Raw genomic sequence first — 26,820 nt, 5'->3', positions numbered from 1 at the left:
AGAAGGGTGGCAAATCAGACTGTGGAAACTATCATGGCATCTCCCTCCTGGCAATGGTAGAGAAAATATTAGCTCAAATCCTTGCAAACACGGATTCTTCCAGACCCCAAAAGGCCCAGCCTCAGATCCCTGTCAATATATACTAGGATCTTACCAAAACAACACACTCCCCAATTCTTTTAGATCTAAAGTCTAAAGATTTATTAACAAAAAAAAGAAAAGGGTTAGGCTAAATTTTTTTACTCATATAGCTGCACTGGACCACTGCGATGAATTTGGCTTTCTAACTACAATGTAGATAGGAGGTTGGAGGGATGGTCTGTATAAAGCACTGGACCATGACTCTGGAGAGCAGGGCATAGTTCTTATGCAGACTTCCTATGTGCCCTTGGGTAAGTCTATTGATCTACCTTCTTTCTCAGTACCTCATCTGGGAACATAAGGTAAATAACTGAGCTATTCAGAGATAATATTGACAAAGTCCATACCTGTTCAAATGACTACATTGCCTACCCAGCTTTTATTTTAAGTTTAAATATGTCAAATTTTGCCCCATTCGGGGTGGGGGGGTATCTATGTTCTTATACCCTACCAATCTCTGCATGGACCCTTTAAAAAGAATATCATCACAGTCAGACAGAGAACTAAACACCTGCCAAGTAACATTAATGCAATCAGGTAAATTTTTGTTTTGACACCTTTCTTTCCCCATTCACTGCTTTTCACAAATTTCACCTCTGACGTACAACAAAAATACTGTAACTCAGAGACCTAGACAATGAGAGAGGCCATCACCATGTGAAGAAAGTAATCTACAAAGTATCTTGGGTACTATGGGAGATTAAACCTGAGACTTTGATTATGATATGATGTTCTATGGCTGAGATGGGAAAAATATTTCAGGTCAGAGGCCACTGACACTTTGACAAATCAGTTGGAGGCCACACAAATGAGAAAAAAAACCCACCAAATTGAAAAACAAAAACAAACCACCAGAGCTATGGGGCTTTAGTTGAAGGGAGGGTGCAGGAGCAGGTTGAGGGGGGGGATGGTGATCTGGGCAGGAGGAAGGTGTAGGAAAGGAGTTAGTAGTATGGATGGGAGGGGGCACAGGAGCTGGCTTGGGGGATGTGGATCTAGGTGGAGGAAGGGTGCAGAAGGGTTTGGGGTCTGGGGTCTGGAAGGGAGGGCCCAGGAAAAGGGTGTGGATGGGGAGTGGGAGGGGTGCTGGAGAGGGGTGTAGGGTCTGAGTGGGAGGAGTGAGGGGTTGGTGTGCAGGATCTGGGAGTGAGGGAGGAGACAGGATGGGGTGAGAAATCTGGAAAGGAGGAGACAGGAGCAGAGTGGACATGGGGAGTCAGGGTGGGAAGTAGGGTGCAGTTGGGGTCTTGGCAATGGGGGGGGCTGCAGCTTACCTGGGCAGCACCCCAGACACACATGGTTCTTCTCCCCACCCTCTGTTCTTGGAATTCTGGCCAATCAGAACAGCAGGAGGAAGTCTCCGGGCAGCAGTACTAAGGCTGCTGCTGATCCCCCTCCCATTCCCCTGCTGTGGGATCTGTTGCTTCCTGACCCTCAGCAGAGCCCCTGGTCTGCATCCAGCTCCAACTTGTCTGATGTAACCCATGAGGATCGGGGCTTGAAATCCTTCACCCTGCCACACGCTGGATGCCAGGGCGGGGAGCTCTAAGCCACGGGATCGAGATCCAGACAAGTCATTGCACAGACCCAGACCACAGGCCAGGGGTTCCCCACCCTGTTCAGTGGGAACCAGTTTATTGTTGGCGGTGCTGAGAGAGGATGTTGTGAGCAACTGACATGTGAACCCAAAAGCTCTCACCCTTCAAACACTCTTTATGCACCAGTGGCTACGTCTACACCAGGACGCTACGTTGAAGTAGCCTATTTCAAAATAACGACATCGAAATAGGGCTACTTCGATGCGTATTGTCCACACGTCCTCCGGGGTTGGTGCCGACAATGTCCAACTTCAACCTAGTGATGGGGAACATCAAAAGGGGCCACCCCGGACGGAAAAGCAGAGCATCTACACACAAAATAAGGGCCCACGAAAACCTGAGGATGTGGTCACAGGGTGGACTTGCCCTTCCAGGGCAACAGCAAGCTGCTTCTTTAAAGGGTCACTCCCAGACATACTCAGCCTGCACAGCACAAGATCTTCAGAGCGCTAGCCACACTCTTGCAAACTGAGTCAAAGCAGCCATGGACCCTCAGCAGCAGCAGCAGCAGCAGCACCTGGAAGCCTTCCAGGTTGTCACCTGGGGAGCAAGCACCCTGGCAGGTCATGCACGGGAGGTCACCCAGCAGCTCCTGGCAGGGGAGCTCTCCCCAGGGGCAGATGAGGACACTCCCTGACCACCGGGCTCCCCTGTTCCTCCACCACTGGGTGCTCCGCTGCCTCTGGAGCTACCCCACCAGCTCCGAGTGGTGGGAGCAGCTGGTCATGGGGGAGTGGGATGAAAACATGTGGCTGTGGAACTTCCGCATATGCCAGCAGACCTTCCTGGAGCCCTGCCAGTGGCTCACTCCTGCACTGAGGCACCAGGACACCTGGATGCGGCACGCCCTTTCCATGAAGAAGAGGGTCACAATAGCTGTTGGGAAGCTGGCCACTCCAGCTAGCTACCACTCTGTAGGCCACCAGTTTGGTGTGGGAAAGGCCATGGTCAGGGTTGTCTTGGGTGTAAGGAGACCTGGGTATGCACCCACTGGGTGGTGCAGTGCCGGAGGGGTGGCCTGGATGTGGGGCTGGGGAGGAAGGGGGGTCAGGGAGGGAGGGACTGGGCAGGGGTTGCCCAGAAGGGGGATACCCGGCGGGGGTGGTGGCATCCTGCACACCCTCATGGGTGCTTATGTCCCCTCCCAACAGATGGTCCATGTGCTCAATGCCTTGCTTCTCCAGAGGGTTGTCTGAGTCGGGGACCTGGATGTCGCCATCACAGTATTTGCTGCCATGGGGTTCTCAAATTGCTTTGGGACCCTAGATGGGACCCATAACTCCATTTGCACCCTGGACCACAGTGGGGGGGATGATACATGAACAGGAGGAGCTACCACTCGTTGGACAGTCGGTGCCACTTCCAGGATGTCTAAGTGACCTGGCCCTGCTGTACACATGACGCCCGTGTGTTCTGGAACTTGGGCCTGTGCTGCCGGCTGAAAGCGGGAACCTACATCCGCCAGAAGGAGATCCGTCTGGGGGACACCACTGTGCACCTCTACCTTGTGGCAGATGCGGCCTATGTCCTCCGTCCCTGGCTCATGCACCCATACACCGGCCACCTCAACAGCAGCCAGGAGCTGTTCAACAGTTGCCTGAACCATGCCCACCAGGTGGTGAAGAGAACCTTCGGCCGCTTGAAGGGACCGTGGCAGTGCCTCCTTGCCCGCCTGAATGTCGGCCTCTAGAACAGCTTCCAGGTTGTGGGTGCATGCTGCACTCTCCACAACATTGTCGAGAACAAGGGGTAGGCCTTTATCCAGGGGTGGATGGTCTACAGGGGCATAGGCTTCCCCCACGTGGCTGCCGCACCCAGTCACCAGGCCCACCAGGAGAGGGTATGGGTCTGAAAGGCCCTGTGGTCCCACTTTGATCCGGGGGCACTGAACACCTCCTTGGCCATCCCTGGTGGGCCTCCCGCACACCACCTGCACAACCCCCACCCACCCGCACACCACCCCCACACCATTCCCCAACAGGCATACATCTCACAGGGTTCTTTGAAAAATAAAACTATGAATTATAGATTAACTGCTAAAACTGTCTATGGTATGTGCACAACAAACTGGAACTAATATGCAAATGGGGGGACAACTATATACTGGAAGGCAGTGAATGGCTCAACTGTCAGCCCATCACTCTGGGGTGGGGGTGCAGGACAAGACCCTCGGCAGGTTTGGGTCATGCCCCACCACCCCACCAGCTGCGGTCGCTGGCACAGCAAGATGGGAGCCAGGAGGACCGGTAGGTAGGGATAGGATCCCTCTTCCAGCTGGTCTTCAATCCCATTGGACTCCAGTCCTGGGGGACTGGCAGGCGGGGTGGCAGGCAGGTCAGTGGGTGAGACAGCAGGGAGGGCAGCAGGAGGTGCAGCGGGAGGGTAGAAGCCAGGCCACAGCCTCCCAGAATGACCCAGCTATGTCCTGGAGCACACCCATGAACTTCTGCCATTCTGCCCAGTGCCAGGCGGACTCGTCCCAGTCATACTGGAGCCTCTCTTCAGCTACCTCCACCTGCTACCAGAGAGTCACCAGGAGCTGGGGATCAATGGCAGCTGTCCCCTGGATCCACCCATCCCAGCACCAGTGGCGCCCCTGGACACTGGCAGTCCTTGGCTTCCAGCAAGCTCTCCAGGGTGACAGAAGGTGCCTGGCTGTCTGGAGCCTCAGATGATGTGGCTGCAGAAATGGGGAGGGTGGGAGAGGGAGGCCGTTAGTACTGTGCCCTGGCCCACAGCCCGTGCCCCCCTGCTGTCCCTTGGACACTGGGTCCCCATCCCCTGTGCCCAGTTATGGGCATGGTGTCCCTGTGGGTGGCCCCATTTCATGGTTGCCCCCTGTCCTGGTGGTAGGGCATGGCGCTGTCTGTGGGGGCGGGTGCTGACAGGCGCTGGTGGTTGTGCCACCATCCTGGGGCTGTTGTGGGCTGGGGTCTGCTGGAAGTGTGGGGAGTCCCGGTCCTGTCTGGTGGCCCTGCCCTGTGGCCTGGGGGGGTGTGCCTTGCGGGTATGTACCTGATGATCAACTGCTACGATCGGCGGATGTCTGTCGGCCAGACACCTGGTTGGAGCTCTGGGACAGGAGGTTGATGAGGAGCCTCCACTCCTCACTGCTGGACCCATCCTTGGCAGTCCTGAGGCTTCTCTGGTGGGCCCGGGGTGCAGGGCTGGCTTCTGGGCTGGACTCTGGCTCTGAAGCCTGCTGGGGCTCCTCAGCCATGGTGTCCAGAATGGCCATGGGGGAGGAGGTGTCCTGGGGGCCCAGGATGGCCCTGAGCTCCCTGTAACAGAGTTAAGTGGCAGGGGACGTCCCAGACTGGCTGGCTGAGTTCCGGGAGTAACCCTACCGCAACCCCTCCACCTTGCTCCAGAAATGATCCAGAGTGTGGGCAGGGTGACTCTGGGTTGTCAGGCCCTCAGCCAGTTGGGAAAATGCTTCTGCTTTCTGTTGCTTGCTCCCCATTACTTGGAGCACCTCCTCCTCACCCCAGAGGCCCAGCAGGTCTCGGAGATCGTCCTCCATCCAGGAGGGGCCCGACCACTTCTTGCCCGCCCCCAGCTGGATGCCTGGGGGCCCTGGGTCCCCTCAGGAGGGGAGCCCTGGTGGCGCTCAAGGGGCTGACTGGCTGCCATGGGTATTGGGTGGGTGGACTGGGGCCTCTGGAGGGCATGCTTGGCTGGCACTTGCATGTACTGCTGACCGCACACTCTCATCTTCCTGCCACAGGAAATCTAGTTCCATGGTGCTTTAAAGGCTGCTGTGTGCGGTGATCATAGAGCCCTCCAGGGGCTGGACAGTATGTCTCAACCTCTCAGCTGATTGCCACCATGGAGGACCTCGGTATTTCAAAGTAGAGGGACACGGATTGTCTACACATGCCCTACTTTGGTGTTTAAAATCGAAGTAGAGTGCTATTCCCATCTTCTGATAGGAATAGCGATTTCAGCGTCTCTCCACCTAACCTCTATCTCAACTTCAAAGTAGCGTGCAGCATGTGTAGACGCGATGTGCATTATTTCTAAGCTGTGCTGGCTTCTTTGAAGTAGCTGGCTAGCATAGACATGGCCAGTAAGAGCTATTATCTCCAAGTTTAGATTAAAATTAGACATACAGCTGAACTTTACCTCTGAACTTCATTAAATGGGATGTTTGAAATGTGACTTCTGTGTGGCTCCACAACATTGAGCACCCAATACCCTTTGGTTATCCTTAGGCCAGCACAATAATATTACTTCTATATCTAAATTATTATTACTTTGGACCTGTATCTGTAAAAATTCTACTGTTTGGGCTGTTTAACTCAGAATTGTATCTCATGAGATTCAAAGAAATCTTTTAGGTATAGTTTATAAGACAGTACTATTGTATCTGGTTGATTTGTGTCATCTCACCATGTTTTAGTAGTACCTATGATGTTATGACCACCTTCTATTTCTAAGCGCCCTAATGCATTTTTACTTACAAGATTCTTGCATAGATTAGGGACTGTGGGACATTATGTTTTTATTTTTTGGCTGTTTATTTTAACTCCCTAATCTGACACACTTCTGGTTTTCCAGAATTTAACTCTGTGATCTCAACTTATTCCTTCTTCAGTTCTACTATAATTTCTCTTTTAATTCTTTCTTGGATACAGAGGATTTTCTTTCTTTCTTTCTTTCTTTCTACCAGATGTCCATTAATGTTCCAAAGTATCTGTCATCATTTCCTAGGTATCTAGATTAAAATCCCCTTCAGACTTTGCAATTCATCTCTGCAAATAGTCATACTCCACTTTAGTTAAATTAGAGCCCATTCCTTCTTCACACAATCTCACTGCCTCACTGCTCCACAAAGTCACCAAATGCTTTGAAATCCTCCTCCTTCATACCAATTTCTTATCCATTCAGTGTGCTCCTGAAAATCCCATGTCTGTCTGAAACTACATGTGCCAACAGAAGCATTTTAGGGTAACCTATTATAGACAAAATCAGCCATTTTTCTAGACATTTAAATTTAGCTTTCATGAACACTCTCTCACACATCCTTAGACCAATGGTTCAAGTGTAACCACAACCTCGGGCTCATCCCTAGTACCATCTAGTAGTTTGTGTCATGAGATCTGCTCTTTTCCTGCTAATCAGTGAAAGCACTGAATAGGCCTTTCAGGCCTGGTTTACAACAGGACATTTGGTTGAATTTAGCTGACTTAGGTTGATTTTCTAAGCAATCAGTGGACATGGACCAGTCTGCCAACTTTAAGGGCTCTGAAGGTCGATTTTAGTACTCCTGCTTTTCATGAGCAATTCAGTAAGTTTTTGGAGAATGCTGGGGATAAGTTCCCAGTACAAGTGCTGAAGGAACTGACCAGGGGCCATGCACAGTTTGACTTGTTGCTCACAAACAGAGAAGAACAAGTAGGACAAACAGAAGTAGGCGGCAACCTGGGCTGCAGAGGTCATGAGATGGTGGATTTCAGGATCCTGACAAAAGGAAGGTGAGCAGTAAAAGTGAGCAGTAATATACAGACACTTGATTTCAGAAGAGCAGACACTTTGACTCCCTCAGAGAACTGATGGGCAATATCCCCTGGAAATCTAATATGAGGCAGAAATGAGTTCAGGAGAACTGGCAGTATTATAAAGAAACCTTATTAAAGCCACAGGAACAAACCATCCCAATGCACAGTAAGAAAAGCAAATATGGTAGGCAATCAGCTTGGCTTAACAGGGAAATCTTTGGTGGGATTAAATGCAGAATGGATGTGTATAAGAAGTGGAAACTTGGACAGATGACTAAGGAGGTGTATAATTATATTGCTCAAGAATGCAGGGGAGTATTCAGGAAGGCAAAAGAATAATTGAAACTACAGCTAGCAAGGAATGTGAAGGGCAACAAGACGGGTTTCTACAGGTATGTTAACAATAAGAGGGAGATCAGAGAGGGTCTTGGAGGGTTACTGGATGAGGGAAGTAACCTGGTGACAGAAGATGTATGAAAAGCTGAAGTACTCAATTATTTTTTTGCACCTGCCTTCATGGAAAAATTCAACTCCCAGACAACTACACTAGGCAACGCAGTATGGGAAGGAAGTGGACAGCCCTCAGTGGGGAAAGAATAGGTAAAAATCTACTTAGAAAAGCTAGATGCACACAAATCCATGGGTCCAGATTTAATGCATCCAAGGGTACTTAGGGAATTGGCAGGATGTCATTACAGAGCCTTTGGCTATTATCTTTGAAAACTTGTGGAGATCAGGAAAGGTTCCATATGGTTGGAAAAAGGCAAATATATTGTTCCTCTTTACAAAAGGAAAGAAGGATAATACAGGGAACTATAGACTTGTCAACCTTACACAGTTCCTGTAAAAATCGTGGAAGGAATCCATTCTGAAGCACTTGGAAGAGGGGAAAGTGATCAAGAGTAGTAAACATGGATTCACCAAGGGCAAGTCATGCCTGACCAATCTAATTAGCTTCTATGACAAGGTAACTGTCTCTGTGGACATGGGAAAGAAGGTGGATGTGATATACCTCAACTTCAGCAAATCTTTTTATACAATCTCTTACAATGTTCTTGCCCACAAGTTAAGGAAGTTTGGATTGGATAAATGGATTATAAGGTGAATGGAAAGCTGGCTAGACAATTGGGCCCAAAGGTTAGTGATCAATGGCTCAGTGCCTGGTTGGTGGTCGGTTTCAAATGGTGTGCCCCAAGGGTCAGTTCTACGGCCAGTATTATTCAACCTTTTATTAATAACCTGGATGAGGAGATGGATTTCACCCTTAGCAAATTTGCATGACTCTAAACTAGGGAGTCAGGTAGATATGTTGAAGAGTAGGGATAGGGTCCAGCATGACCTAGGTAAATTGGAGGATAGGATGAGGTTCTACAAGGAGAAGCGCAGAGTCCCACAATTGGGATAGAAGAATCCCATGTGTTGTTACAGGCTGGGAACAGACTGGCTAAGGAGCAGTGCAGCAGAAAAGGACCTGGGGATGGCAGCTGATGAGAGGTTGGATACGAGTCAACAGTGTCCCCTTGTACCCAGGAAGGCTAATGGCATATTGGGCTGCATTTCAGGAACATTTCCAGCAGATCTAGAGATGTTATTATTCCCTTTATCTGGCACTGGTCAGGACACATTTGGTGTATTGCATCCAGTTCTTGTCCCCGCAGTATAAAAAGAATACGGATGCATTGGAGTGGGTCCAGTGGAAGACAACAAAAATGATTAAGGGGCTCCACATGACCTATGAGGAGGGGCTGAGGAATTTGGGGTTATTTAGTTTGCAGAAGAGAAGGGTGAGAGGCTAAGCCTTCAACTTCCTGAAGAAATGCTCTAAAGAGAAAGGAGAGAGGCTGTTCCCACTAGTGACTGATGACAGGACAAGAAGTAGTGGTCTCAGGTTACAGAGGGCCAGGTGTAGGTTGGATATTAGGCAAAAACTATTTCAAAAGAGCTGTGTCTACACGTGCATGAAATGTCAAAATAAGTGGCCCGCTTTCTAAAGAACTGAAGGTGTGTCTACACATGCAACACCATATTTTGAAAGAAAATTGAAAGAATGGGGCACAGATGTTGAAATCTTAACCCTGATCCTGTATCAGGAAGATTGTCCCCTTTCGAAAAACTATGTTGAAATAGTACGTGCAAATGCTCTACAGCCCGCTTTTTCAAAAGAGGTGTCCATCATGGCGCTGATCAGCTGGAGCATGGGGCCACTCGAGCTGGCAGCAACAGCAGGCTTTGATCGCTGGGTACAGCCGCCTTAAAGCAGCATGCACTCAGGAACCCACTGGCAGGAAGCTGAGAGCATGCTAGGAGCAGCCCCAGCACATGATCCAACAGCATGCCTTCAGGAGCCCAAGAGCAGCACCAGGCCATGATGACTAGCACCCAACCCCCACAGGAACACCCTCTGAGCCCTCGCAGGGATACTAGGGTTCTGGGAGGGGGTGAGAAAAAAAAACGGGACACCTCCTGGACTGAGAGGGCAGTGAGGAACCTCCTTGGGTTGTGGAAAGAGGAGGAGGTCCTTCACAAAATTGGGGTGAAGCACCAGCAATCCACAGCATTCGCCCACGTGGCCCAGGGCCTCCTTGTGAGGGGCCACCCAGAGCATAATGCTGAGCAAGTACACTCCAAAGTGAAGAAACTTCACCTGGGCTATGGCTGGGCCAGAAACCAGGCTGGCTGCTCCAGGGCAGCCCCAGCTACCTGCCCCTACATCCAGGAGCTCCAGGGCATCCTGCGGCCCTGAGACACCTCCCCACCACCGATGGTTTTTGATATGTCAGTGGATGAGCCACAGCCAGAGGCAGTGGAACAGCCTGGACTGGGGACCCAGGAGGTCAATGTGATCATTGAGCGGTTGAGCAAGGAGGGGAGACCTGACCATCTACATCCCCTCCCACTCATCCAGCCGGGTGACTGGGAGCCAGACATCCTTAGATGTCACCAAGGGACCTTCTGGTATGTACACAGAATCACAGAATCATAGGGCTGGAAGGGACCTCAGGAGATCATATAGTCCAGCCCCCTGCTTCAAGCAGGATCAGCCTCCACTAAGTCACCCCAGCCAGGACCTTGTCCAGCCAGGACTTAAAGACCTCAAGGGATGGAGAATCCACCACCTCTCTAGGTAACACATTCCAATGCTTCACCACCTCCTGGTGAAGTAGTTTTTTCTAAGAACATGGTGGGGCATGCACCTGGTCCATGGGGTGGAGGTGATGCACTGACCAGCCAGCCACACACAGGACCAGTAGTCCTGGACCACACATTTCCCAGCCTGCTGTGGTACACAGCACTCCTTGGTGGCCCACCAGCAAAGGACAGCACTTGCTCCCAGTGAACAGCATCATGAGTCGCCTGTGGGGTGGCGGCTGGTCAGGGCTAGAGAGTACCTTGGGACCACTCGCTGGGAAGGCCCACCCACCTGACATGACCCCCAGCTGCCACTCTGTCAGATGTCTGTGGCCCGGGACCACTGGTCCTGTGTGCAACCAGCTGGCTGGTGCATTGCCCCCACCCCATGGACTAGGAGCCTGGTTCCCAGTAGCCTGGATGCACAAGTGGAAGGGGATGTAGACGGTCAGGTTCCCCTCTTTGTTTGACCACTTGGTGGTCATGGTCAGACCCCACTGGGACATAATACATTACACACTGTCCCTCTCTCCATACAGCAGCACCATCTGGGGGCCAGGAGAGTTCTGCACCATCCCTAGTCCCTGAGAACCCCCCAGTAGATGTTGAGGATGGCCAGGGCCCACCCCACATGGCATGCCATCAGGTCTGCAGCCCTAGAGCGCCCCGGTGGGCATACGAGGACTCAGCCAGCCGCCATGCAGAAGTGGATGAACAGCACCTGCAGCTCATGGAGGCCAACCTGTAGAGGTGGATGGCAGTGTGGGACAGACTGCTGACCACCCTGGAGGATATCAGCACCACACTCTAGCAGCATGAAGCCAACATGGCCTGCCTCCTGGCCTCCCCAGCTGCCTGCTGCTGCCTTCTGCTGAGACTGATGCTGAGCCCCTCCACTGTGGCCTTACCTGCTAGTGCTCCTCTCCACCTCCCCAGCCTGCTGGGGATCCCACACCTGGGGGCAGGGGATCATGGGGCCGACAGGGCTCGCAACCCACCATCCAGGCCCTGCACTGAGCCCCCTGACGCCCCTCCAGGTTAAGAGACCTCTTTCCCTGCTCCACACCATCTTCCCCCCGCCCCCATACATAGTTGCACATAACATTTGTTGTGCATAAATGTTTATTTTACATACACTCCCTCATGCTGTGCTCCTCGGGGAGGGATGGTGGGTAACGGATGTGCATGAGAGATAGGTGTGTGTGAGGGTGGCCATCCATGAAGGGGCATGTTGAGGACCCTGATCTCCAACCTCCTGTGGAGGCACCTCCACTGCCCCTTAAGGCACCCTGAGGCCCACTCCATGACGCTGCGGGCGTGGTTGAGGTGCTGGTTGAATGCCTCCCAGGTGGGGTCGAGGTGTCCCATGTACAGTCGCAGGAGTCACAGCTGGAGGGGGAAGGCTGCATCTGCCACCATGCAGAACAGTATGGTGATGCCCCCGCCCCACCAGGATCTCAGTATGGTGCCAGCCCCCACCTGCTGGAAAGGTCCGGAGTTCCGGAAGACCCAGGCATTGTGGGTGTGGCCAGCCCACCCCGGCTCAGCCCACGTAGATGTCTGTGAACCAGCCCCTAGTGTCCACCAGGGCTTGGAGGACAACTGAATGGTAGCCCTTTCTTTTGACACACTGGCTTGCACTGTGTGCTGGGGCATGGATGGGGATGCGCATCCATCCAGGGCACCGAAGCGTTTGGGAATCCTAGGTCCTGGAAGTCCACAACAGTGGCATCTGAATCCCCCAGGTGAATGATTCTGGGCAGCAGCATCACATTGATAGCTCTGATGACCTACATGGAGGGTGAGGGGGACTTGTGCTCCTATGTGGGCATGGCAGGCTGTCCCCCCATCCCCTGCCCCCAGCCTGCCCCTCCCTGCCTGCCCCTCCACCAGCTCCTCCCCCTCCCACCCTGCCCACAGCCCCATCCCAGCCTGCCCCCTGCCTGCCTGCCCCTCACCTGCCTGGCTGCTGCTGCCAGGGTTTCCCCTCACCCTACCCCCTCCATCCACCTGTGGGGGGGGCATATCACCTGGGCCTGATTTACCTCAATGAGTACAGCCCTGACAGTGGCCTTGCCCACCCTAAACTGTTGAATGGTGGGAGTCCAGGGTGGCCAGTTACCAGATGGCAATTGCAAACCCACTTCTCCAGGCTGAGAGCAGGCCACATGCAGGTGTCCTGGTGCCGGAGTGCAGAGGTGAGCCAGTGACAGATCTCATCGAAGGTCTGCAGCCACCATTCATCATCCTGGAAGTTCTGCAGACACCATTCATCATCCTACCCACCCCCAGCACCAGGTACAGTGCCGTTGGAATAGGTCCAGAGGCACTGGGGCACCCGGAGTAGGGGGAGCCTCGTGGTGTCCTGGGCAGGGGGGCCTCACAGCCCCAGGGGGGCTGCTCAGCCAGCTGAGTAGGTGGGGGTGATAGCTTCTGCAACAGGGCAGAGCACTGACAGCAGAGTCTCCAGGATGAGGGTGCCCTCATACAGCAGCTGCTGCTGCTCCTCCATCCTGGAGCACGAGAGGGCTCTGCCAGGTTGGGGACAGCTGGGCAGCACTCAGCTCATGCAGGGTGGAGGAAGGGGCTCTTTAAGGGAGAGGCTGGCTGAGGTCCTGTAAGGGATTGTCAGCCCTGGGACCCCATCCATGCTGTGTCCTGCCTCCCTTCTTTCAAAGGAAATCTTGGAGCTGTGTGGACATTCCCTTTCAAAAAACTGCGGTGGTCCTTTGAAAGGATGTATTGACCCATCAATCCACTTTTTGCATGCTGCCACTCCCTTTCGACAGCTGCGATTTTGACCTCTCCCTGCGGATTTTCCCCCTTTTGGTGGAGTGCTCACATGTAGACTCAGCTCAGGAGAGTGGTGAATCACTGTAGTGTGTTACATAGAGAGGTGGAGGAAGCTCCATCCCTAGAGATTTTTAAATCCCAACTTGTCAAAGTCCTGGCTGGGACAATTTTGTTAGGGTTGATCCTGCTTTAGGCAGGGTGTTGGACTTGATGACCTCCTTACATCCCTTTTCATCCCCAGGATTCCATGATTCTATGAGAAGTAAGGTCAAATTCAATCTAACCTCTTAGTGTAGACATGCTCTCATTCACAACATACTCTGCTATCTGCATCGCATGCTATCATAGATTACTGATGTTATTGTGTGAGGAATGATAATTGACCAGCCACCTCTAACTATCAGGAAGGGGGTCCCAACTTGAGGAGTCTGTGTTTCCAATCAACTTTTTTCTCATTCTCCTCAGAAGTCTACATTTTTATCCTTTTGCGAAAGAAATTAAATGGAGGTTTCGTTTTGAAGTTGTTGCTGTGATAGATACCTCAGTTTATAATTTTCCACAAAGGTGCCTGAAACAACAGCAGCAAGAAGTGTGTTATTCTTTACAACTTATTACAGTGATTTGGCATCTTTATGAACTTCATACAAAAGAAAACCTTACAAATGGAAACAAAAGTAAATTTAAGTTTCTACTGGTAGTTTAATTTATTTCTACAGCTCCATTGAACAAAATTTCATCCCTCAGTCTTCTGTGATTTGTCAAATATATTTTGTATCTCATGTACTTTATGGGATGAACAAGATGCAAAACTTTCAAAATCCTCCATTAAAGGGACTTACATGATCTGAACATAGTAGCGTGAGTTTGTAGCTCCTGAGTATTAATCCACAGTCCTCTCTCAGAATGTCCTGGCTTGTACAACCCGCACTGCTGTGACTTTACTACTATTTTTAGCAATGCTGCTAGATTATAGCTGTCATGGGTATGCACTCTCAATTAATATATTTCATAGGCAAGAGTCCCTGAAACACCATCTCTTTTACCTGCTTGAAAGTGACACCATGTGAATAACTGATGGGAACGATACACAGAGCTCTTCCTAGTGCTCTTTTCAGTAGCCTGACCTCCTAAGTGTTTTGAATCAGATGTCCTAGCCCAAAAGCTGGGTGACAGCTGGCAAATGAAATGTTAGCATGGTAGTACTCAATAATAGAAATCTATTAAAATATAATTTAAAAGAAAATCAGATTAGCCAGGCATATACCTCAGAAATTTAGTCTAAGATTTGTCTTTAAAGGCAATACTGTTTCAAATTATATGTGTGCAGTTATCTTCCATTCAACTGCTTTGTTTTATTTCCTTCAGGTGAATGTAGAATTTGTAAACAGTTTTAGATAAAGAACCCCAGAATCTTATGTTTATCTAGAGGAGAATTATAGCACTTGCCATTCAATCTTTCTTCCCTATGCCTCTCCAGGACCCAATTTTGTCTGTGTGGCATCAGGCTGGAAGAGAGAGGACAAGTTCACACTCCTGGAACATTCAGTCCCTAGTGTTTCCTCTAAGCCTGAAAATAAAAGCACCAAATATGCTGGTGATTTTTGTAATGTTGATACCAGCCCATCATCAAATGGGTTGATGCCATCAACTCACTTCCCTTTAATGGTGAGTGCTCTGGTGTTCATATTTCAAGTTTGTGGGCCAGCTTATCAGGTACAATATAGAGAGTTTCCCTGCTGGCTCCCTGGTGTGGAGACCTGCTTTCCCACATAGGTAGAAGGAGAACATCAGAGAATGACTGGATGAATAAAAGATGTAATGGAGCAGCAAAATCCTGTAGTGTCCGAGGCCTGCTACAGCTTTAAGATGTTTTGAGGAGAGGATAACCACATATCTGTTTTTTGACTAGAATGCCCAGTCAAAAAGGGAACCTGGTGACTCTGGTCAGTGCTGCTCACTGTACCATTCAAATTCCTGCCAGTGGCACAGTCATGGCCCAGCCTAAAGCAGGATCCCCTCTGCTCTGGTTCTGCAAAGCTCCTGGAAGCAGCTGCCAGGACCCTGTGATCCTGGTGCTCAGGGGGTGCTCAGGGAAGACCTGCACACTACCTTTGTGCCAGCAGCACTGCCCTAATGGCTCTCATTGGCTGGAAAATACAACTAGTGGGAGCTGCATGGGGAGGGGTACGAGCATCCCTGGTTGCCTGCTATGCACCTTGGGGCTGCAGCGTCTTGGCAGCTGCTTTCTGGGAGCTATGGTAAGTGCTATCAGGACCCCACACTTTAAACCATCTCCTGCACCCCAAATGTCTGCCTCAGACTGGATTTTCCTCACGTATCCAAATTCCCCAGCAGAGCCTGAATTTTGTACCCCCCAACTGTTTTCTCCAGCCCTGAGGCCTCCCTGCACCTCAATCCTCTCATCCCTAGTCCCACCCATGAACTTGCACCCCCTGCTACACACTGAATCTCTCAGCTCCAGCCTGAAACTCTCTACTACACCCATACCCCTCATCCCCACCCCTACCCCAGCGTCTGCACCCCTAGATGTTCCAAGCATCAACGTCCTACCTCAGCCCAGAATCCTATCTTGAACCCTGCACTGTTATTCCTTTGGACCCATCCCAGAGCCTGCACCCCCAGCACATTGAAATTGAGTGAACGTGAAGCAAGTGGCAGGCAAGGACTCAGAGATGGGACATGGTACGGGCAGAATCAGGACAGCCAGTTTTGTGGGATTATAAAGCTGCCAACCTGAGCTAGAGCTAGCCTGATGATCAGGGGCCCTGAGTACACTTAACCTTCTAAGTCAAACAGAGGTCTGAGGAGATAATCTTGCTCTTTGTATTTGTATTTAACTACATATGGCCCCTTTTCATCTCAAGAGATGGTGGTTAGCGGTGGCAGTGAGGGTCTATAGGCAGTGTTTGAGTCTGCAGGTTCTCTCATGGCTGATCCATCCAATATTGGATTTACACGGTCAACTGCAATAACTTCATGTCAGTCTATTTTCGAATTCTTGAGTCTGAGAACTTTTCCTTCTAAGACAAAGTTCTTTTGTGTGGCTTGCACATATCCTACCAAAGAATGATGTGTCTTGTCATATCAATCAGCACCAGGTATTTCAATCTGATGATGTAGATTCCCAGGATTTTGGATCGATGCTGAAATTTTTCATCGCATTTTTGCATGTATCCTCGAATCTTAGCTTTGGTCTTCCTCTTGTTCTCAACCCACATAACAGTTCACCAAAGAGGATTTCTTTGGGAAGATGTTCATCACCCATTCTTCTCACATGACCAAGCCAACACAGTCTCCTGCTGTTGATGATCACTGTGAGTCTGGGTATGCCAGAACTTGACAGGACATCTGCATTTGAAACTTTATCTGCCAGTGGATATTCATAATTCTGCAGAGACAGTGAAGATGGAAGCTGTTCGGTTTTTAATCCTGGTTCGAGTAGGTGGTCTAGCCCTCAGAACTATATAGCAGGATACTTAATACACATGCCTGGTAGATTAGTATCTTTGTTTTCACTGACAGCTTAGGATTGTTCCATGCACTTTTCATAAGTCTGTCAAAATAGTAGCTGCCTTCACAATTCTGATGTTTAGTTCTTCATCCATGGATAAGTTTGTGGTGACAGTAGATCCAAGGTTACAGAATTGCTGAACCACATATAATGGGCTGTCTTCCAGAATGACATTAGGTCGCTGAGGTATACCTTGAGTGAATACAATAGTTTTCTTCATGCTTATGTCAAAGGAAAACAACTTGCAAGATCTGGACAGAGAATCCATCAGTGACTGTAACATGTCTTCATTTTCCTGTGAACCTCTGTAACCAGCTGTCTCTGTAGTTGTTGCAGTTACTCTTGTCACCTTTGTTTTTATAGAGGTTGATGATGTTTGCATCCTTCATGTCACATGGGACATCTTCTTCTCTCCAACATTTTAAGAGTAAATAATAGGGGAAGAGGGAGAGCCTTGTTTGCCTTTAGGACTTTAGGTGGGATTCTGTCATTTCCTGGCACTTTTTCCATTGGAGAGAGCATCAAGAGCTTGAGAAAGTTCCTCCTCTGTGGGCTCTGCATCTAGCTCAGACATTTCTGGAAGGGATGGGATGAGGTTGTCAAGTTCAGGTTGTACTGTATGCTCATGGGAAGTGTTCCACCCATCTGGACATCTTCAGCTTTTTGTCTGTGATCACCTGTCCATTTAAAAGCTTTGGTGGGGTGACTTTGATAATGTTTAGTCTTAGTGCTTTCTTCACTCCATCACATATCGTTTTCAGGTCACCCAAATCAGATGCCTTTTGAATATTAGAACGTGGATCATCCCAATACTTGTTTGCATACTGCCTGGATTCTCTCTGAAGAACAAATCTTGCATGTCGAAGTTGATCTCCTGTGCTTTGAAACAGGTTCTTTATGTTATTCAGATGTGCTTTGTGTTTTTCTTCGAGAAGAAGCTTAATAATGTCTGCATTTTCATTGATCCAGTCTTTGTTGGAAAATTTACGTGTTCTACAGGCAGATTTGGCACAATCGTATATTGCATCTCTCAGCGTGGACCATGTTTCATCAACCGTTTGTGGGTCTGGTTTGTGTTCCATTTTGCAATTGAGATCATCTGTGAAAACACAACATTTCAGCCCATCTTTGGTACTGAGGGTATTGATCTTTGACTTACTGCAGTCTTTAGCCATATACAGTTTCTTTGGGATAATTTTCACTCTGCTGGTGGTCAAAGGGTGATCAGTGTCACAATCTGCACTGTGGTATGTGCGTGTAAATTTTATGGTGTTGAGATATTTCCTGCATACCAGTACAAGGTTAAGTTGATGCCAGTGAGCGGATCTGGCGTGGTGCTATGAAATCTTGTGACACTCTTTCAAGTTAAAGAAAGTATTAGTAATGCAGAGCTGATTCTGAGAATTGAATTTGAGAAGTCTTTGACCATTTTTGTTCCATTTTCCCTATACCATGATGACTGAGGAACACGGGCCAGGACTGATGGTTGCATCCAACTCTTGTATTGAAGTTGCCAAGGATGTACAATTGTTTGATAGTTGGAAAGGAGTTGATAACTTTCTGAAGATTATAATAAAAGCAGCCTTGTCTTCGGTACACGATGTCAACATGGGTGCATAAGCACTGATGACGTTGACATATCCAGTGTCAACCTCAAATGTTATTTCAGGTTCTCTAACCATGAGCTAGCCTAGTCCCCATCAGTTTCTGCAACTGTCTTTTGAAATGCAACCTGACACTTTTTAAGATAATCTCCAGAAAACCAACATAAAATGGATTGAGAGTTTTGCCTCATTATGGCTAGGTCTACACTAGTTTACTAATGAAGCGCTGAAATACATATGAGCAGATAGGAATAAGGGGACTTCGAAGTGGGTGGGGTCCCTTCGAAAAGGAGGCCCATCTGGACGAGCTGCGCGGTGGTGAGCCGCTTCTACTTCAAAGTGCCGTGGCCACCCGCGTGCTAATGAAGCGCTGAATATGTATTTCAGCGCTTCATTAGTAAACTTTGAAATGGCCATTTGCATGACCATTTTGAAGTTTTTGGCTCGTGTAGACACAGCCTATATCTGATATTTCCGCTGTAAATCTCTTTCACTCCATTCCAGGAAACTTACAAAATTAAGTAGTCATGCCTAAATGTTTAGTGAAATTAGCAGTTAATTTATAAACTACAAGTGCTAAGTCAAGAATTGCTTCCCAAATATACAGCTTTTGTTTGATGCTACAGATAAAGTAAACATTAGTTTTGGGAAATATTTGGCCACTTGTTTGTGCACCACATGCAAAACCTGAGACATGTTCAAAATCTGTGACAACTACTACAGTGATCAACATAAAGGGACAACTACTACAATGATCAACACTTCCCACAGCATACTTCAAGATCCATGGATCAGATACATGCTTATCACAGCACAAGGTGTGCCTCATTCAGTGCTTTAAATGACCCAATAATAAATATGTGGGTGCAATCAGGGCAATCACTATGCTCTTGAATGAACTCCAAAGGAAAATGAAAAAAAGACAAAAACACCCTTTCACCTATGGATGATCCCTTTTCACAAAGCAATCACTGTCTGTGTGACCTAGAAGTCCTCATCCTCAGAGAAAACCTGTGGAACACTTTCAAAAGATGAGCCTGGGAGCTTATACTTATTACTCTACTAGACATGAAAAATCATGGACTCAACAGTGACACTGGATTTACAGCTTATTACTGCAATCCTTTAGCCCCCTCATTTTTGTCTTATGACAACAGAGTTGTTACCAGGCCACTCTAACTTGAATAGTCCCTTACAAAATGTGACAAATTGTTGCATTTTGCTGTCACACTGAGAATAGTTTTCCCACACCTGAAGTAGAGTTCTGTGTCACTCAAAAGCTTGCCTCTGTCACCAACAGGACACTGGTCCAATAAAAGCTATTACCTCCCTGACTTTGTCTTAAACAGAGTTTTCATATTATGCAGTGGATGAGTACCTGAATACTCTCTTCCCAGCGGGGTGAGCATACCACGCTACTATTCAAAAGGTTAAAGAACACCTCTGTCCTAGATAAACAGATACAGTAGATACTATATATTCAATTTTATATGTATGTATATGAACACACTGACACAGTTTTAATCCTTTAGGGAAATCAGACAAAGAACCAGCTAAAATAACTTATTCAGTGATCTCAGATAGATTGTTGGAAATAAATGCTTATGAAGGATAAAATTCTGCCACAGAGGCAATTGATAATAAGCACAACATTGAATCACACATTGTTTCAACAGATGACCAGCTGAAACACTTTTCATGTCCTGGAAACAGATTTTTTCCCCCTCCTTAATGTTAATAAAGTATTCTTTACCCTTTCTCAATTATTTTTGTTTTCCATGAGCATACTTTTTATATTTTATTTATTTTTTATACAAGTGACACATGAGAGGCAAATTTCCCTAAAGTGTACACTAAGTATTCAAGATGCAGCAATATTACTTATCTTAAAGTGCAGTTATGTCCATACCCTTATGGGTGATAAAAGCTGCATCTACACGTGCACGCTACTTCGAAGTAGCGGCACCAACTTCGAAATAGCGCCCGTCGCGTCTACACGCGTCGGGCGCTATTTCGAAGTTAACTTCGACGTTAGGCGGCGAGACGTCGAAGTCGCTAACCTCATGAGGAGATAGGAATAGCGCCCTACTTTGACGTTCAACGTCGAAGTAGGGACCGTGTAGACGATCCGCGTCCCGCAACGTCGAAACTGCTGGGTCCTCCATGGCGGCCATCAGCTGGGGGGTTGAGAGATGCTCTCTCTCCAGCCCCTGCGGGGCTCTATGGTCACCATATGCAGCAGCCCTTAGCCCAGGGCTTCTGGCTGCTTCTGCGGCAGCTGGGGATCTATGCTGCAGGCACAGGGTCTGCAACCAGTTGTCAGCTCTGTGGATCTTGTGTTGTTTAGTGCAACTGTGTCTGGGAGGGGCCCTTTAAGGGAGCGGCTTGCTGTTGAGTCCGCCCTGTGACCCTGTCTGCAGCTTTGCCTGGCATCCCTATTTCGATGTGTGCTACTTGGACGTGTAGACGTTCCCTCGCTGCGCCTATTTCGATGTTGGGCTGAGCAACGTCGAAGTTGAACATCGACGTTGCCGGCCCTGGAGGACGTGTAGACGTTATTCATCGAAATAGACTATTTCAATGTCGCAACATCGAAATAAGCTATTTCGATGTTGGCTGCACGTGTAGACGTAGCCAAAGAGTTCCATTTTTTTCAGCAACTTGAATCCCTAAAAAGCTCTTCAGAATAGAAGTATCAGAGAGATAGCCATTTTAGTCTATATCTTCAAAAACAACAAGAAGTCCTGTGGCACCTTATCGACTAACAGATATTTTGGAGTATAAGCTTTCATGGGCAAAGACCATCTTCATCAGATGCATCTGACAAAATGGGTCTTTGCCCACGAAAACTTATGCTCCAAAATATCCATTAGCCTATAAGGTGCCACAGGACTTGTTTTTTTCAGAATTGAAGGCAGGCCTGGTTAATCTGTAAATTGTAGTCATGACCAATATATCTACTTACCTAAAATGGGTCTTTTGGTTTGACCAGTAGAAGATGCACAAATATTACCCATTATTGATGCAAGGATAATATGAGCTAGTCATGTCTTTGGAAGGCTAGAATGGTTCAGAATGATTTGAGAGCCCTCTCTTATAAGACCATAAAGTTCTCATAAGATCATTAAGATCATATGAGCCATGGTGGCTTAATGGCTTGTGTGAGGAACTTTTTTTTTTTTGGGTCAGATGCCACTGACCCACAGAAAAAATCATTGAAGGGTACCACAATGAGAAGAAAAACAAAACAAACAAAATAAACAAACAAAAAAAATCAAAAAAAAAAAAAACATCACTAACATAGCCTCCAATTGAAAAACCAAACCAAACCAAACCAAACCAAAAAAGAGGACGGCAACACTCCCTCACTCCCCTCACACACCAGCCCCAGAGTGTAGGGGGGAAGGGCTAGTGGATTTGTGGGTTCCCTAGGTTCTGGGATGGGGCCAAAACTGAGGGGTCAATAGCAAGCCCAGAGAGGTTAATTTTGCCATGTCTTCGCCAAATGTGCAAAATCAAACTCTGGAAGATTGATGGCCAGCACGTTGTTCTTTTCGTATGTATAGATAAGCCCTAAAGCTATAATATTTGAACACATTTCACTTTAGACTGGCCAAAACAAAGTCCCTTGTGGATTTTATGGAGTCTTCTATTTTTCCTTACCTGGTTTGTAGGGGGTCAATGTAACAGACACACACAAACCTTTTATTGTGATGCACTCCTTATATTTTAGTGCATCAGTGTGTGCACTCACATGTTTCTGCCTGTTTACACATAAATTTGCACAGCTGCATCATATTAGTATATTTGTTTGAATCATGTGACATGAAGCAACCTTATCAGAGACACATGGAAATAATAGGAATGACCAGAAAGTGAAACACATGGTATCACAACATCAATTGTCCTTAACAGCCCAAAAGCAGGTGTTTGCCAAAAAACTAATGTGAGTAATATAGGTTGAACTTCTTTAGTCCAGCTTTCTCTCATCTGGCAACGTCTGTAATTGGCATTATTTTATTTAGCCAGACCACCCCTTATCATAGGAGCAGTCAAGTTTTCTGCATTCCCATAAAGTTTGATTACAGTCACCAGCTCTGGCTTTCAGTGTTCTGTGCTGTTATTCAGTTGTAATTCACCCCTAAATATCCTCTAAGAGCCCAGTAAGCAGTGAAAGTGTTGGTTATGTTGTTAGACAATATTGACCTCCCATCAATCGGCAAATTCTCTGGCTCAGCACTGGTGACATCCAGAGAGTGCTGGAGTAGAGAGATTAATCCTGTAGTACACAAGCACAGAAATGACAGTACTTTAGTTGGATGAAGTAGAAGTAAGCTTGGACACTCGAATGAAAGCTGCAGATTCAAATCCAATCCTTGAAATTAATCTTACATATAAAGCTGACACTGATGAACAGCACTATAATAGATCATATTGTCTACACTACAAAAATAACTTCAAAGTTGATTACTTCAAAGTTTCACTTTGAAGTAAGCAACTTTGAAATTGAGCGTCCACACTCACCTTACTTTGAAGTAGGGCACTATTGCATTCCTGGGACTGGAGCAAGGACTTCGAAGCTGGGGTCCCTACTTCAAAGTCAACTTCAAAGTAAGGGAAAATGTGTATAGACTCTCTGTTGGCTATTTTGAAGTAGTGCCTAAATTCAAAGTTAGCTTTGAAGTTAGTTCCGAGTGTATACACACCCATTATATTTAATTATACATGCTACATCAGAATGTTTCAGAATTCCCTGAATTATATCACCTCTACACCAAGTGATAAGAAAATTAGTTCAACATGAATATTGTTAGACAGTAAGTATTATATATTTATGGATAAAAAAAATTATACCCACATTAATTATAAGATGAGTTGGGAAGTTGTTTGTAGTCTCAAAACAAATAGGAGCTACTTTTCAGTTAATATAAATCAGTATAACTGCACAGAAACAAGTGGAAATTATTATGATAATTCACTCCAAATGAAGTGCTCTATACCATATGCTACTTGTATTTATTAATAGTTTTAGAGTTCTCTTTGCTAATGTGCAAATGTGTAGAAAACACCAAATATGGGGTATTTATTTATAAACTGCAGAAAAAGTGAGAGACTTTTTGGACTTAAATTTAGTTCAGATACAGTTCGCATTAATATTTTGTATGATCCATCACATACCCATACACCAGGAGACTCAGGTTAAATTTATGGAAGTTGGGGGCGGGCAAGATGGCGAAAATTAATTTTGTCTAAAATGTACACATTTATATCTAATACTACTATATGTCATTTCAGCTTTTAAAGAAAGAGCAAAAATTTACCTTTCCCACGTACTGGGGTTCAGAGCCCATGTATTCTTCCAGCACAAAGAACTGGTTCCATACCCAGCCTCGTTTGACCCGTTGGGAGGATGACCTCCTCCCTGGCATTGTAACAACATTGTCTCTTGGCTCTGATTCTACAATCTGTTGTACTTGAGGGTGCAATGGCGTTAGGAGACCTCCATCAAACAGAACCCAAAGAAGCAGGGATAAACAGTTCCTTGTAAGCATTGGCAAAGGCTTCCCTAGAGCAAGTAATAAAAATTCCAGCCCTTAATGGAAAGCTGTAGAATCCAGGTTTGAGATGTCTGGGACCTCCAACACTTAGCTTCAGATTTTATTGCAGAAATGCTAATGCAGACATTAATTCTTCTGATGACAAGGTTTTAGCCGCACTGAATTCCATCTAGAGGGACCTATAAAAGAGATTTACATGGCAAAATTAAATTACATAAAATTACATAGAAGTGTTCATTAGAATTCTCACACCTAATTAGTTTCTTGAAACGGAGAAAAAGAAGCAGAAACAGTTTTAAAAACTAGTATTACTTTACTGATAACATTGAGTTGTGGCAGGATGTTGCACAGAAGGAATAGCTCATTCTTTTCCCGTTTAATATTGTGTTTGGCTATGTGTACACTATCCCAAAACTTTGAAATGGCCACACAAATGGCCATGTCAAAGTTTACTAATGAAGCACTGAAATACGTATTCAGCACCTCAGTAGAATGCCGGCGGCCGCGGCACTTCAAAATAGCCGTGGCTTACTGCCGCACGGCTCATCCAGACAGGAGTCCTTTTCAAAAGGACCCCACCAACTTCAGCAGATAGGAATAAGGGGATTTTGAAGTTGGTGGAGTCCTTTCAAAGAGGACCGCCATCTGGATGAGCCACACGGTGGTGAGCCATGGCAATTTTGAAGTGCCGCAGCCGCTGGCATTCTAGTGAGGTGCTGAATATGTATTTCAGTGCTTCATTATGGATATGGCCATTTGCATGGCCATTTTGAAGTTTTGGGCTAGTGTAGACAGGGCCTTTGTGTTTGTTGGAAGACAAATATTCCTTTTTTGCCAAGTTACCAAATAAGCTGTTGCAACTCATTGATATCAAATACATTTACTCCTGATTCATGACAAATATGCTGAGGGACTGTGAACCAAATTATCAAGAGGTGGGGTGCTGTATTATTTTTCTCTCTGCCACAAGACATAAGCCTTAGAATCATTCCCTTTTTTAACATGGCAGAAGCTGCCCACAGAGAGCTTTGAACCTTCTTTTCAGAGTGGTGAAAGTGTGATGAATTCCAAAGGTACCTGAAAAAAAGAAAAGATGGAATAGGAAACTATGTCTGTACAGTGGATTAAATAAAACCCCTGATTCAGAATGCATGTGTCACGACTGGCAGTCTCTTCTCCAGACAGGTCTAATGTTACATGGAAGGTATGTTGCTGTTCAGGACTGGAATAAGGTTCTTAGCTGCTACTATAGTACAAGTCATAGTAATAAAGTAATAAAGTAATGGGGGAAAAAGTGGCTAATGAGGAAAACTGTAAAGCAGAATGAAAATTCAGTAATACAAGGCACTGATACACATTTACACTGCAATATACCAAACAGATTAAAAAATAAATCAGCACAGGAACTATGTGGCTGAGATAGAAATATCATATCAAGGGAACTATTACATTGTAGTGACCCTTGTAGCTGCAAGATGCTAACAATGAAAAATCATATTGTGTCTCTGTGTGCTTGTCTCAGTGAGTCATATTAACACATTACTCTGTGAACTGTGTTTTCCAGCCATAGTGTAATTACAGAAGGGGTTCTCTCTTCCATCTCTGTTAGGTTTTGTATTTATGAAATTATCTGATTCATTTTCAGTAGTTAGTAAAATGATTATGGTAGAAGGATGCAAAATAAACATTCCCCGTTTCTTTTTTTAGAAAGAGAACAAATGCTGCTCAATGTAATCTAAGCACAGCTAGCACAGGAGTCTGTGCACCAAATTCAGTGGGGATAAAAAGGGTGAAAATTAGCATCCATATCACCTGAATATAACCTCATCCACAGTCTATTAAAGATCCTCATTTACTTTGATTGTGATTGCTCTGGACCACACATTCTAAACAATTGCAGACCATCCCCAAAAGCTAGATATCCTGTAAGCAAACACAGGTCTCAACAGACCACCAGATCAACAGACCAAATGCTATTCTTAGATTCACGGATGAAAAGCCTTACAAATACTCTCAAAGTCAATGCAGGAACACTGGAAGTTAGACGTAGGTAAACATAAGAATAACCTGCCTGCATGTAGACAGTCAAATTTAAATATGATTTTCCTTTGGCTATATTTACAGCCTCATGTTGAATTTTCATTAGGGTTGTCAATTAGTTGCAGTTAATACACATGATTAACTCAAAAACTATCACAGTTAAATAATCAATTGTGATTGTTTTTTCTAAGTTTTTCAAATATATTGATTTGTATAACAACACAGAATACAAAGTGTACAGCGTATAACTTTCATTACAAATAGTTGCATTGGAAAATTATAAATAAAAGAACATTTTTGGTTTCAATTCACCTCATAAATACTGTAGTATAATCTCTTTATCATGAAAGCATAATCTATGAATGGAGGAAATATTTTGTGTTACATAACTGTACAAAAAATAACATTTAAAAGCTTTAGCTTGCATAGGCCCACTCAGTCCTATTTCTTGGTCAGCCAATTGCTAAGACAAACTAGTTCCTTAAATTTTGGGGAAATAATGTGCTTGCTTCTTATTTATAATGTCATATGGAAGTGAGAACAGATTTTCACATGTCATTTTTGGAGCCAGCATTTCAAGATATTTGGGTACCAGGTATTCCAACTTTTGTATGCACCTTCATGCTTTCACCACCATCCCAGAAGACATGCTGCCATGATAGTAAAAAAAATGTGATAATTAAATTTGTGATGAACTCCTTGGTAAAGAATTCTATGCCTCTTGCTTTGTATTTAATACACCTTCTGCCATATATTGCCAGTCTTGGCTGATGTCTTGTTGTTCATTTAAAATCACTTTCACAACATATGTGAGCAAATGAAAAGAGGACACCAATGTGATATGTCTAAAAATAGCTCAACCTCAGGTTAAAGAATCTAAAGTGCCATCCAAAATTTGACAAGGATGAGGTGCAGTGCATGCTT

General features: G+C 46.4%; 1 protein-coding gene across 2 annotated transcripts in view; it reads right to left on the bottom strand.

Annotated features, from left to right (window-relative positions):
• The window catches only part of CDH12 (cadherin 12), a 255,751-nt gene extending 231,901 nt beyond the window's left edge, over positions 1 to 23,850 (bottom strand). For both annotated transcript variants that reach the window (XM_074985953.1, XM_074985954.1), the window contains exon 1: positions 23,620 to 23,850. In XM_074985953.1, the coding sequence (XP_074842054.1) occupies positions 23,620 to 23,850 (231 nt within the window). The remainder of the gene's footprint in view (positions 1 to 23,619) is intronic.
• Between the last annotated feature and the right edge of the window lie 2,970 nt (positions 23,851 to 26,820).

Source organism: Carettochelys insculpta, chromosome 2 (assembly GCF_033958435.1).
Source record: "Carettochelys insculpta isolate YL-2023 chromosome 2, ASM3395843v1, whole genome shotgun sequence".
Classification (NCBI taxonomy): Eukaryota; Metazoa; Chordata; order Testudines; family Carettochelyidae; genus Carettochelys; species Carettochelys insculpta.
Note: the sequence above shows the minus strand (reverse complement) of the source record. Positions and strands in the feature narration are given on the sequence as shown.